General features: G+C 42.9%; 1 protein-coding gene across 1 annotated transcript; it reads right to left on the bottom strand.

Moving 5' to 3' along the window:
* Positions 1-2,460: 2,460 nt before the first annotated feature.
* Positions 2,461-12,729, bottom strand: usp8 (ubiquitin specific peptidase 8). The gene is made up of 19 exons (XM_079217065.1): positions 12,626-12,729; positions 11,816-11,992; positions 11,494-11,638; positions 11,305-11,390; positions 11,056-11,197; positions 10,749-10,803; positions 10,411-10,582; positions 10,021-10,183; positions 9,781-9,922; positions 9,291-9,550; positions 8,679-9,176; positions 8,016-8,090; positions 7,537-7,847; positions 7,145-7,363; positions 6,842-7,052; positions 5,493-5,729; positions 5,074-5,216; positions 4,753-4,885; positions 2,461-4,129 (listed from the first exon to the last, which is right to left on the bottom strand). The coding sequence occupies exons 2-19, from the start codon at positions 11,917-11,919 to the stop codon at positions 3,971-3,973; spliced, it is 3,255 nt and encodes a 1,084-aa protein (XP_079073191.1). The 5' UTR covers positions 11,920-11,992; positions 12,626-12,729; the 3' UTR covers positions 2,461-3,970.
* Between the last annotated feature and the right edge of the window lie 281 nt (positions 12,730-13,010).

Genomic DNA, 13,010 nt, shown 5'->3' with positions numbered 1-13,010 from the left:
CTCCCCCAGTTCAACAACCATTCCCAACAAGACGCCCAGGAGTTGCTGCTCTTTCTCCTAAACGCACTCCACGACGACCTCAAAAAGGTGCAGCATCGCGTACACGACACGCAGCTCTCTGTGGCAAATCCCTTCACCCACAGAATGAGTCGATCCGTCTCTGTCTGTTTGTTTCCAAGGTTGCAAAGCAGCAGGTGCGCCCCTCGATAAGACAGCCGAGACCAGCGATGGAGTCCACCACCATCGTCTCACGTTTGTTTGAGGGCCAGCTCGGCTACATGACCCTCTGCATGCACTGCGACCACCAGACACACAGGACACAGACCTTCACTGTGCTGTCGCTCCCGATTCCAACAGACATCATTAAGTGCTCCATTCAGGTACTTTAAACACCTGCAGGAGCCACTTTGCACCGAACATCCTGCCTGCATGTTGACTTTTAGATATTGGTGGTCTTGGCCTTATTGTTCTGTGTGCAGGATTGCCTGTCTCTGTTCTTCGAGCAGACCCTCCTGACCGGGGTAGAGCAGATGCTGTGCTCGGTGTGTGTGCTGAGGAGAGAAACGGCAGTCCTCACTTGTTTGGACAAACCTCCAGAAATCCTCATGTTGCACCTGAAACGGTGGGTAGACCCAAAACATCACCATTTAAAGGTTACACTTAATTGTAAGGGCACAAGTTAAATTCATGAATCTCGCATGAGAATGAAAATTTACACTGCTAAAATAATCTCACCTTCAAAGGTCTGCATGATCTCCATCAGCAGATGTTCTTTGCCTAGTTGCCATGTTGGTTTATAAGTTCAGTTTCAAACTTCATTCTGGAGCTTTGACGGCACCACTTAATTTAATTGTCAGTCATTGTAGGACTGGCAGTTGAGACGTGATAATTAAATTAAACACTGAAGCAGAGCCTGCAGGGTTCAGCCTCCTTAAAACCAGAACAGTTCATGAATCTCGTCTTCCTGCACATAGAATATTCTGCCAAGAGACTTCGGTTTGTCATGTTTTCAGTGATTAACTTCTATTTAGCTTTCAAGTAGCCTACATTTGCTCTTTATTTATGAATTCATAAATATTGTTGCACGCTTCAGAAAACCTGAGATCACCACAAGCGTCATGGCAGACTCATGCAAGCATGGCTTTTTATTAGAATAACTGAAGGAGCCCCGAGTTGGATGAACTAAAACTATTAATTTAAGCAGCAGTTCAGTGGGCAGAAACCATCTAGCTAATGAGTCAAAGATCTGATGGACACGTGGAAGCTGAGTGAAAGGCTATAAATACTAAGTTGACAACATTTTAATTCTGAAAGATTTATCTACGAGTGACTATTCCTAAAGTTATGGAGCCTTCATTCATATTGAGCAACAGCCCTTCACAATCAACAGTGTACATTAGTGAAGAATGCACTAATATGATTAATTATGAAGGGCTACTATGCCGTGGTTATTATTAACTGTTAAACAATATGATCTTCTTCTTCTTCTATCACCTTTATCTCCTCTGCAGGTTTGGCTGTAAAGGGAAGAATCAGGTGAAACTGAGGACTAACGTGGTTTTCTCCTCGAGACTCGATCTCTCCCCGTTTCTATCCGGCTCAGTACAGAAAGCCTCATATTCTTCATACCGCCTTTATGCTGTTGTGGTCAGTAAACACACAAACAGATACTGTATGAGCAACCCTACAGGCTTTATATTACAATTTAGATTAGGCTGCATGACAACAACTACTGATTATTTAAATCTGGAAGCTGTAGTCAGCCACTTTCTTATCTTTTTACACTGGGCAGAAGCGATTTTATGTAATGTGGCCAAAATCTGTCAACAATTTATCATTATTTTTGTGGTGAAGGCTTCATGTATTTTAGAACAGGACTGTATTGGTTCTGTGAAGTTTTCAGTTCATGCGCTACATCATTCCCCTTTAATTTCCCACATTTTTCCAGATAGTATGTCAATGAGTAGTTGCAGCCAAGTCATATCTTTTTTTCCTCTCCAATTTGTGGCTTACCGAGTGATGTTGCGCTTTAAAAGACAGATGTGTGAGGACGGTTTTGATTGGATTTATTTGACAGCAGTGTGAACAATGAAACCACAGCATAATAATACATTATGGATAAATGGAGTTCTGTCTTTATATAATTTTCATGTAATCTCTCCTTCTCTAGAACCACACAGGTCATCTGAACACGGGTCACTACACCGCTCTATGCCACAACGCCTTGACTAGATCCTGGCACTGTTTCGACGACTCTGCGGTCAGAGAGGTCCGGGACAGCCTTGTTCAATCTGCCAACGCCTACGTGCTGCTCTACAGCCGCAAGCCGTTTCAAAAGCCAAAGATCCACGGACTCTGAGCTCTCCAACCAGCAGGCCAAATGCATGAGGGGACTGAGTCCCAACCTCCTTTTTCCTTCTCAACCGTTGTTTGTTTTGTGATGTTCTTATAGCCTCGGGAATGACGAGAATACAACGTTAACAGGAGGGTTTCAATCCGTTGGCTGATTTATCCAAAGAGTCATTCAGACACAAACAGTAATTTGAAGCAGTTTTAATAAATAGTCATGGAGTTGTTTGAGGTTAATATAATTGTTATATCTGAAAGGGTTGTTTTAGAGCATTAAGAAACAAAAGCAACATGTACAAGTAAAAAGAAAACAGATTATGATCTCATGCTTGGCAATAAAACTTTACTCAGGAAGTCAAATCCTGTCGCCTCAGATCTCTGGTCCATTCAGAAGATACATCAGTATACTTTGTGCTTGCTCTCGTCGGCCAGGCAGGCAGCAAAATGTTGACGCTAGCGCCCTTGTGTTAGCGGATAGGATCATTTTCTCAAGTCTTCATATTCTCCTGGGTCAGTACTGAACACAGAAATAAAATATATCACATGAATCTAAATTACAGCCTCCTGGAAACGTTCACAACCAGCAGCATTGGTGTAAGCCGAGAAGGAAGCCAAGATATCGCAGTCATTTTTCCTCTAAATAGTTTTTGTCTTTGAATATAATAATGTAAAGAGTTACATATGTTTAACAGAGAACAAATTCTACAACAAACTTTATAGAAGCAGGAAGGTTTTCCTCTCACTGCCTGGACCAAGCAACACAGACAAGCTCTCAGCATCAGTATTGTTTTTGAAGCGTTCCGAGTCAACTATTAATGTCTGCTGTGAGACAAAGTGTTCTACTTAAACAACTTAAATTGATTGCATATTGTGTAAGTGCAACAATGTGGCTAATATAATAAACAAGTAACAATCTCAAGTCCCTCATCGAAGAATGCAAAAAGTCACAGTTTCTTCCAACCCCTTTAAGATCACGTTAAACATCAGAAGGCTATAGAGTTAAACCCCTAAAACACAGTTTGTCGTTATGAATGTATGAATGTGTGATAATATGATGGCTGCTACTTTCAAGAAGAAGTCTAATTTGGTCATTTAACAGATTAACACTGTGCCCTCCAGTATTTACATTTTGAATGTGCAACATCAGCATTGGTAAGTATGTACATGCCATCTAACGGTTAATTCTGGTGTGGACACGGCACGACGAAGCTGATCGGTTCTGCGATACGGCCATCCACACCGAGTGCAACAGAAAATGAGAGTGAAGAGCATCTGAACCAGCTGTCAGCCCTACAACACAACCATCAAGAAGTCAGAGTAAAAGGAGCATCTGTTAAGTCACTAGATGATCAGCAATATGAACAGACGGCATGTTTTAACAGGTATAAGGTCCTCTAGTAGCTGAAGCACTGTGTGTCTGCACACTTCTCCGATCTGCCACAGACGGAATCTCCTCGCCACTCGCGTGTTCTCACACACATACACACACACGACTAGCTAACCTGCAACTACGTGCACCAGGTCCTCAGAGCTGTGATTTTAAAAAGGAAAACAAAATCAACCTCTAGGCTTGAGCGCCGCTGCTCTGGTAAGTATTCTCTCTTCTTGTCTGACGGCTCCATCACAGGGCGGAGTAAAACAGGATGTAGGCTGCGGAGGACTTGACGGAGGAGGTGGAGATCTCGTTCACCTCGTGGTCATCGAACTTGTACCACCGCTGTTTGAGGGCGTTCTTGCAGTAGGCGGTGTAGTGGCCACCGTCTAGACCCCCGTAGTGGTTCTGGTCGTGGGAGAGAAGCGGGTTAATCTCGTCTAGCACATCATTATGATGATTTTATTGTTTCTCGCTATGGTTTTGAATATGAGCTTAAAGATAAGATGATCTTCCTCAAAAACATATTTTTTGTTAGGACCTAATCGGCCCGTTCAACCCAAATGTAACGACTGGATGTCAGTCTACCTATTTGACTACCTTTCATCCGTTTGCTCGTCTCTCAGCATCACCAAACCCCAATGTACATTTGTCTTGGTACAATAAACATTGGTACACTGATTAGTTATTGGCTTATTTTCCAACTATTTATGGACTCTACCAATCAAAGGACTGACAGCATTTTGGGAGATGTATGAGATAAAACTACATAATATTATACAATAATACTACATTACTCTAGTGTACTCTGTAATATTGCCTGTATCTCTTATCCTCCTTTTAATGTTTGTATTCTTGTTTTTATATTTTGTTTCACAGCCTATAGTCTTTTAACCTCTTCTGTAACACATTTCCAGTCATTTAGTTTTACCGTTTATATATGTCCAAAGAAAAACTACATAAACACATAATTATTCATATAATATTTTGGAAATACACTTCATAACATAACCAAATTCACTTTTACTTACTGAAACTCCATAAAGGCAGTATCTCTTGAGTGTCTGTTTTGGTCCAATGACGTACTGGTTCAGGTCCAGAGTGTCGAGAGAGAAGTCTACAGAAGTCTGCAGCTTCTGCTTCCATCGACCCTCGTAGGAGAACCTGCAAACATTACGCCCATTAAAGAATAAGAGTGTCGAAGTGGGAACAGAAAGAAAATGCTCATCCTATTTCCTAAACAGTGAAAGTGTGTATTTAGTTGTACTAACTAAAACAAGCTAGAAGTTCCTCAGTTGGCAGGGACAAAGAACTTTGTCTACATAATTTAGAATGCAAACATGACTACCGACCGTTTTAAGTGCACCAGGACAATGGGCGGGACTTTCCAGATCTCCAGCTTCTTGGTGGAATCTCTGTGGGCCTTGCAGTGTCTGCAGAACACTTTGTTGTTATCGGTCAGCTTCTCTTCCTTGGAGAACAGCCTCAGACAATCCTGCCAAGAAGCAGAAAACAAATCAGTACAACAATGTAACTTCTTTTTTTTTATACATAGAAACTCAGGAACATTATAAGCCAGATGGAGTCAGAAAACGGCTGATGCGTTTGCCAATAGTACAGCCATAACTGATGAAAATGTTGTGTGAAGACTAAAAGAACATTATTTTACTTGTGCCTCAATAAAAAGGACAAGCTTAAAGCGTAAAACAAACTGTTAAAAAAGAGAAATCTCCTGACACGCTTCGATACAGATGTTTACTGTCTGACTGACCTGCAGGGAGCACTTGCTGGTGGAGGCCAGAGGCAGCGACAGGTACATAAAGGTCTCAAATGTCCGGGACTTGCGGTGGCAGGTCAGACACTGCACAGTGGACTTGAACTGTCCCTGGAACAGTGCAACAATGATGGACTCATTGAGCAGCTTGTGTTGGCTCCAGGCCAAGTCGGCTGCCGTCTGATCATCCATGTGGTCGTTATCCTCCTCCTTGTACCGCTTCCTGTTGTCCGCCTGACACCAGAGACGGAGAAATATCAGTAAACAAGAACAGCTACTGCTTAAGATGTTAGCAAAACCTACCTTCATGACTCATAGCAGATACATAATATACTGGTAATGATTACAATATTGCAGTTAGTGTTGAGAAGAACAGAACTGCAGACTAAATATCTAAATGATAAACTCTGTATTCAACACCCATCTAATATTTTTCACCTTAATTAGCATGCATCTCAGCCAAATCACTCAAATTATGATATGTAGGAAGATATGAGAGGCAGGTAAACCCTTTCTAATTAATATCTTATTAATTAGACCGACTGATTTATCATTTGGTCTGGAGATACAGTGGACTGAGACGGGGCCAGCCGGATGGCAGACGGGTCTGAACATCACACAAAAGGGATGTGATGAAATGGAGTGTTTCATGAGAAATGCACATCAGCCTTCACAACCTAATTGAAACCTAATAGATATTAAATTGTGGTGATGCATTACTTCAACTAAACCCAAGGTGGAGACAGTTGCCAAAGTAGCTCAAAGCTGCCTGTTCTTCTAAGAACCGTCTCTGACAGCATGTGTGGCCTTCACTGGGACAAAGGTCTTTAAAAAAAAACAAAACAATCAGGTCTTAAAGTTTAAGAGAGTGTAACACATCTTTAACAATTCACCTAGCCATTTCCCCATTTAGAAATGCACATGAAGTAAAATCGGTCGATACAGGCAATGAGGCATGTCTTGGGTCTACATGCACAGAGGTTCTGACAGCATCAGACCAGACAGATGCAGACACGCCACACTCACACTGCTGCAGAGGACCAAGGACACACAGCTATTTACTTACTCTCTAATTTGCCATCAAAATGAAAACCAGGTGAAAAAACAGAAAGGAGGAAAATGACAAAATACTACAATTTAATTGTTAACAGGCATATGTGCAACACATACAGGGGTTGTAAAAGACAAGCCATAGAAAGCCATGGTTAAAATGAATACATTACTTATTATTTATTCACTATATTTAATTCAGGGTGAGCACGTTTAGATGTAAATGTTTCTTATAGCAGATATCAAAAGCTATTTCAGACTTTATTTATGCCACATGAAACTAGTGTGTGTGCTACCTTGTTGAGGTCCTCGTGCAGCCCATCCATGAGGAACAGCAGCAGCTCCTGGGAGTCTTGCTGCTCATAGCCAGCAAACTGGTCGTTGATCTTTCCTATGGTGATCTTGAAGTCCCGTGGACTGATGCACTTGTACAGTCCAGCCCACAGGGCCTTCATGATCACACCAAACTCCTCGGCCACCTCCCCTTTATGGCCCAGTATGTTGTACCTGGCAGAGGACGAGAGCGGAGGGAGAGATGTCAAATACTTGCCTTTGCATGATTCTTCATAGGAAGTATTTCCACCTAACCGGGCCCTGACCTGTTGATGTCCTCCATGTAGTAATTGTTGTTGAAGTACTCCGCCATGGCCGGAGTGTTACACAGACACTGCAAGATGGAGTTCATGTAGCATGTGTTGCCCAGGTTACGAAGGCCAGTCAGTGATGCACCCAGACCTCCAAACGAAGGATTCAGGTTGCGAATTTTGGCAGCTGATGGCCGTACAATCTCCACTTTAGAGTAGACTTTACTAGGAGGTCTGGAAGACAAAGGAGCACAATGTACCAGACTGAAGGAAATACATTGCGCAATAAGTCCAAAGGGATACACTGGAGTGAGATTATGACAACAGGTACTAGATGCAGGACAATGTCCCATGTATCACAGTTGCTGGACTTCCTGGAATTTCATTAAAACATCTGTGTGCCTTACTTTGTCTCTCTGTTGATGGTGGGTATGACAGCAGCAGTGGACGTCGTTGTCGTCATCCCGGCGGCCTTTTTCTGGGCCTCCTCTCTCAAGTCCTGGCTGATATCAGGGGAGGAGTAGGAGCGTTTCAGCTTAGACTGTTCCCGCTCTTGTTCACGGCTGGTGTCTGGCTCAGCTGGTTGCGGTGGTTTCTGTTTGGCTGTTGGCGGTGTGGAGGGGGGGGTCTGGGGAACAGTGACCTCCGGAGGGTACAGGTGGACACGGTTGGTTGGGGAATGGTAGTATCGGTAGGTGCCTGTCACCGTGTCAAGGAACTAGCCAAAAAATGGAGGGGTGAACATCAAAAGAAAGAGAATATTAGGGGGAAGACCTAGGAAATCATAATTTCTCAATTCAAATATACACTTTTTGAACCTTTTTTTTTTTTTTACTTCCATCTCCTCCAAATGACTCAACATATTTCAGATTTAAACATCTGGTACCTTCATCCAACCGACTGGAAGGCCCGGCACACTCCGACCCATCTCCTCACTCCTTGCTCGGGTCAGGGGCTCCCTCTGTGGGATAAACACACACCATCTTCACCCAAAGGTTCTCGACAAAAATAATTATGAGGGACTTTCATGGTGAAGACAAGCGTTGTTCACCATAAAACAAACAATAGACCAACATTCTTTTCAAAGAAAACACATTTGAGAATAAACCAACAATAACTTGAGTCTACAGGAATTATTCTACAGACCTAATTGCACATGTATTTTTGTTTGTAATGTCGGTCTGGGTAACTATATAGTTTAGAAGAAGTGTGAGGAGCCACCGTTTCAGATAACTTATGAAATGTTTTAGCTCTAGAAAGAATTGTCTTCTGGGCTCTAATCTTCCTTTACTTTGGCTTCACAGGAGCCAAACAAAGCTTTCAATCCTTCAAATAATCTGATTGGTTGATGGGCTTTGTGTTTATAAAGTGTATGGACCTTTGGACTTGTGGTCTCATGGTTTAAAATGTATTTTCTGATTGCATTTGTGCTTTATGTTGCCTTGGGACTTTGTTTATATGTCATACCCCCCCATATGTCCAGTCTGTCTATAATGTCAAAGGCAAAAATGCAAAAAAAATAAAAACACTGAAAGAAAAGAGGACTCACCTTAATTTCATTAACAATGTGGTTGGGAGCAGGAGAGTCCAGAGACATACTCTTTGAGGGAGTGTCAGAGTTATGATCCTTACCCCTCCTCTCTTTCCCATCCCACACTTTGTTCTCTTTATCTTCCTCTTCCTCTGCCTTCTGCCTTTCCAGTTTCTTTTTCTCCTGAGGTCCAGTCTCCTCATCTTCCTTCTTCCACTTTTCACTTTGCTCCCTTTCTAGCTTTTCCTTCTGGTCCTTCTCCCGCTTCTCTTCCTCTACACGACGTTCCTGGTTGCGTTTCTCCTGCTCTTGCTTCGCCTTCTCCATCACTGCCACGGCCTCAGAGTGGATCTGGCTTTGTTCTTCTTTAGACAGAGAAGTGTTGGGGACGAGCGATGGTTTGACTGAGCGGTCAGGGACAAGTGGGCCGTTCGGCAGGGAGTCCTTTGCTGACCCGTTCTGGCTGGGCTTAGGATCGTTCGACACCCGGACAGAGGGCTTCTTGGTACGGTCAAACTGGGACAAGAGAATAGGAGGATTAAACAAAGCATGAGTGAAGTATATCACACTAGAGTCCTTCATTTTTTGCACTCTCACAAAGTGTTATAGTTATCAGGGGAGATACAATACCTGGGGAAAGGCCTTGGATGTTGCAGGGCCCTTCAGACTAAGGTCTTGGCCAGAATTTGTGGAGCCTGTGACGATTGAATCGATAGCATCTGGCAGCCTGTCGGTAACCATGGATGTTTCCGATGTGAGGGGTTCGGCTGGTGGAAACCCGTTCACCAGCACAGGAGCTGAGGGTTCCTGAGGCTTGGGTGTAGCCTCAGGCTCTGGTGGAGGTGGGGTCGGAGGCTTTGGTTCCTCAAGGGATGGGTAGCTAAAGTTCACTGTTCAAAACATCAAGAAAGTTAATAAAAAGATAGTAATTTTCATAGAAAAAGTATACTAAAAGAGTCCTGCTTCGCCAGCGGTGTAAGACAATATATTTTTACATCAATTTGCTGCTATAATTTCTTTTAAAAAGCAGCTGCATGAACACAAACAATAGGTCAAACCATGTGGCCTGACAAATACAAAGAGCCAAAGCGGTAACGTGCATGGTGCTGGTAATACTCACACTGAGGGGTGACGCTGATGACATTCTGTCTAGGGGGGCGAACGTGAGCGTAGGTTGTGTACATGGGGTAAAACAACAGCCAGTTCTCGTAGCCTCCCTCCAGCACCAGCGGCACACTACGCAGGACGGTGATGTTGTCCCACTGTGCAAAACCATTATTATACATCACAGGAAAGTTCTGCTGTTGTTATTCACACATAAGCATGTGCACAAATGGCCACAACCACACACTCAAGTTACCTTGTAGAGGGCATCTTTGAGGCTCTGCAAGGTGGTGCCAAGTTTAAGGTCAGTGACAGAACTGAACCAGTCCAGTAGGACGATATAATCCACAAAACCTCGCCTCCTCCAATGCTCTTTGGACACCTCTGGCAGCTTTGCCTCAATCTGATTCACAATGATTCTAAAAAGTCATGACATTAGTTCAGGAGGTCAGGTTTAAGAAATTTGACTTTCCCCCCCCTCTCTCATTGTTTGACGATTAATGATAAAAAACAGAGGGAATAGAATAACAAGTTAACAAAGATAAATAAAATAGAACATTATCCCTCTAAAACCAGACAACAAATTACACATTCAGTCAGATCAAACAATCAGGTACAAAGCCTAGTCTAAAAAGCCCTTTCTCACCCTGGGCTGATGGCCTCCTCAGGCACACTGACGCAGGTCTGGCCTTGGACCTGAATGCGAGACTCCTCAAAGTCCTTGTGGCTGCGGGCATCCATGACAATTATTGTTATCGTCTGGTCCTTCATCATGTGGAAAAGCCTCTCAGCTGAAATCCCACCAGTTGGCACTGCAGCTACCAGATAAAGTAATTCAATCAAAAACGGACTCAAATTCTCACCAAACGCCATGGGTTTAAGACTAAACATAATGTCAGCAAGTTTCTAGAATGATCTCCCCTCAGAAAGGATAACATAGGTTTATCAGACTTCTTTGTGTTCACTTTGTATTATTCTGCTCACCTTTTGAGGTTGCATTCTTGAGCTCAGTCTTCTTTTCATTCTGTTCTCCTTTCACCTGACATACAGACACAACAATCACCTGGTTAATATTTGATTGTTGATTTGACATTAAATAACATTATATACACAGTATTACTTTTACAATTACATTTATACATGTGTAAATTAAACTAGTAGTGTCGCCGTTATTACTAGTATGAAATGAACTGCTGATGTAAAACTGTAAATTCAGTGTATCATTTCCATTGGAATCAAGTGTCAAACTCATGTGAATAGGTTTGTATATGCCATAACAGCACATCTCTACCTTTTTGCTGTCCTTCTTGTTTGCTGATGAACCTTTTGTAGAGCTTCGACCGCCATCTTTCTCTGTTATTTCCTCCTTCCTTTTCTTCTCCTCTTGTATCTCCTTCTCCTCAAGTTTTTTTCGAACCTCAACTTCCTCATACCTGTTAAAATGTAAAGATTAGCGGAGTAAAATAGAACAAAATTCCCATATGCTACCTTACAGCTTATACATTATTAACTTGGGGACAATCTAAGACAATTCTCTAACCTGAGTTTAAGGCTTTCAGAGAGCTTTTCGGCTTCTTCAATGGCTTTCTTAAAGCTGTTTGGCCCAAGCATGGTCATGAAATACTCCTTGGACAACGGAATAGAGGGATTACATAGAAACAACCAATTCTTAATACATTTCCACAGCAAGACGCTACAAAACAAATACAGTTACAATTATCAACTATACCGGTTGCTGTATGAAGTCTGGTCTCTTCTTGATAATGTCATATACTGTTAAATACTTCATGTACATCACATAAGCCTTCTCCTCATCTCTGTCCAGACGACACTCCTCTGCCGCCTTGAAGATTTTACAGGCACTTTGAACATAGCTGCAACACAGCAAATAAAAAAAAATGTTTTATTACCATCATTGCAATATCCTTGACTTAACTGGGGGCCTTTTTTGGTATGTTATCCCATCTCGCTGCCCTCACTTAAAGACCAGTGTGTTTTTACTGTCGGCCATGCCGGGTTGATACCAGTACACAAAAACAACTTAACGTTACCTTCTGGTGCTCGTCTTGTCTGGCTTAATTTCAGCCTTTTTATTGAGTTCCCCCAGAGACGTGGACAGGTGCAGGTCTTTGACCCCGGTGGAGACTGCAGGCATCTTGGCGGTCGTTTTTCAGTCAGAGCTCACAGGCAGGAAACCGGTCAGTGCTGGACACACGACCCCAACATATCTGGACAACATGTGGGTGGAAATAAATAAACACAGTCTCCAAAAACAGCCAACTAGCTAGCTAGTCCACATGCATGTGTTGAATAGCGTGAGAGATTGGTTGCTGTTAGCTTCCAATATGATCAGTCGAGATTACAGTTCAGCTAATAAACACATTGAGTTTCACTTTCTGTTAATCACACTGGCTGAAACGTCGATGATAATGGCGTTTAACGTCAGCTGTCTATCGATCTCACTGTAACAATAGAGGGCTTGTGGCTGTAACACACGTCAACATTGACGACAACAACAACAAGTAATAGGTGTCTGGCTGACGTTAGCTTTGACCGGATGCCTGTTGAACAGCTCACGGGAAACAACATTGGCGTTATTCCCCGTAGATCCTAAACCAAGCATTGCTTTAATACAAACACACGTTAGCTCGCCGGCTACATGTTTACGTAGCTGTGTTATCTTCATAGCTAGCTACGTTAGTGAGCGAGCTACACGCAGTTGTCAGCTAGTTAGCTGAAGTTGTCGTCTGTTTCAGCAGCTCCAGCTCAGCTACAGTCACACTCAGCAGCCAAGAGACGTGTCCGGTCGTAATAACAACACGTTGTGGCTGTTAATGAGATACTGCTCGTTAAACAATTACCTCTTTCTGATGCGTTGCTTACACTTTAGCCACTTTTTTGACAGCTGATTCCTGATTTCTTGTTCCGCCTCCTCTTCTTCTTCTTCTTCTTCTTCTTCTACTTCTTCTTCCTCTTCTTCTTCTCTGACGTTTTGCGGCAGCTGCTATCCTTCATGTTGCCGTGCTGCCACCTGCTGGAGCTAATGTTCCGCCTCGCTGACCACTTTCTCTTGTACTGTCGCTTCTCAGTACTTCAAACTCCCAAACCTCCAAGATCCCTTTCCTTCCTGTATCATACCCCTGGTCTTTGTCAGTGAACATGCCATCTCTGGAAAGATCCCTGCAGACCCTTCACACTCTGACACAAGCTGTTCACACTCCTGTCCTGGGAGGCGCTACACACAGA

Source organism: Taurulus bubalis (assembly GCF_910589615.1).
Source record: "Taurulus bubalis genome assembly, chromosome: 4".
NCBI classification, from domain to species: domain Eukaryota; kingdom Metazoa; phylum Chordata; class Actinopteri; order Perciformes; family Cottidae; genus Taurulus; species Taurulus bubalis.
Note: the sequence above shows the minus strand (reverse complement) of the source record. Positions and strands in the feature narration are given on the sequence as shown.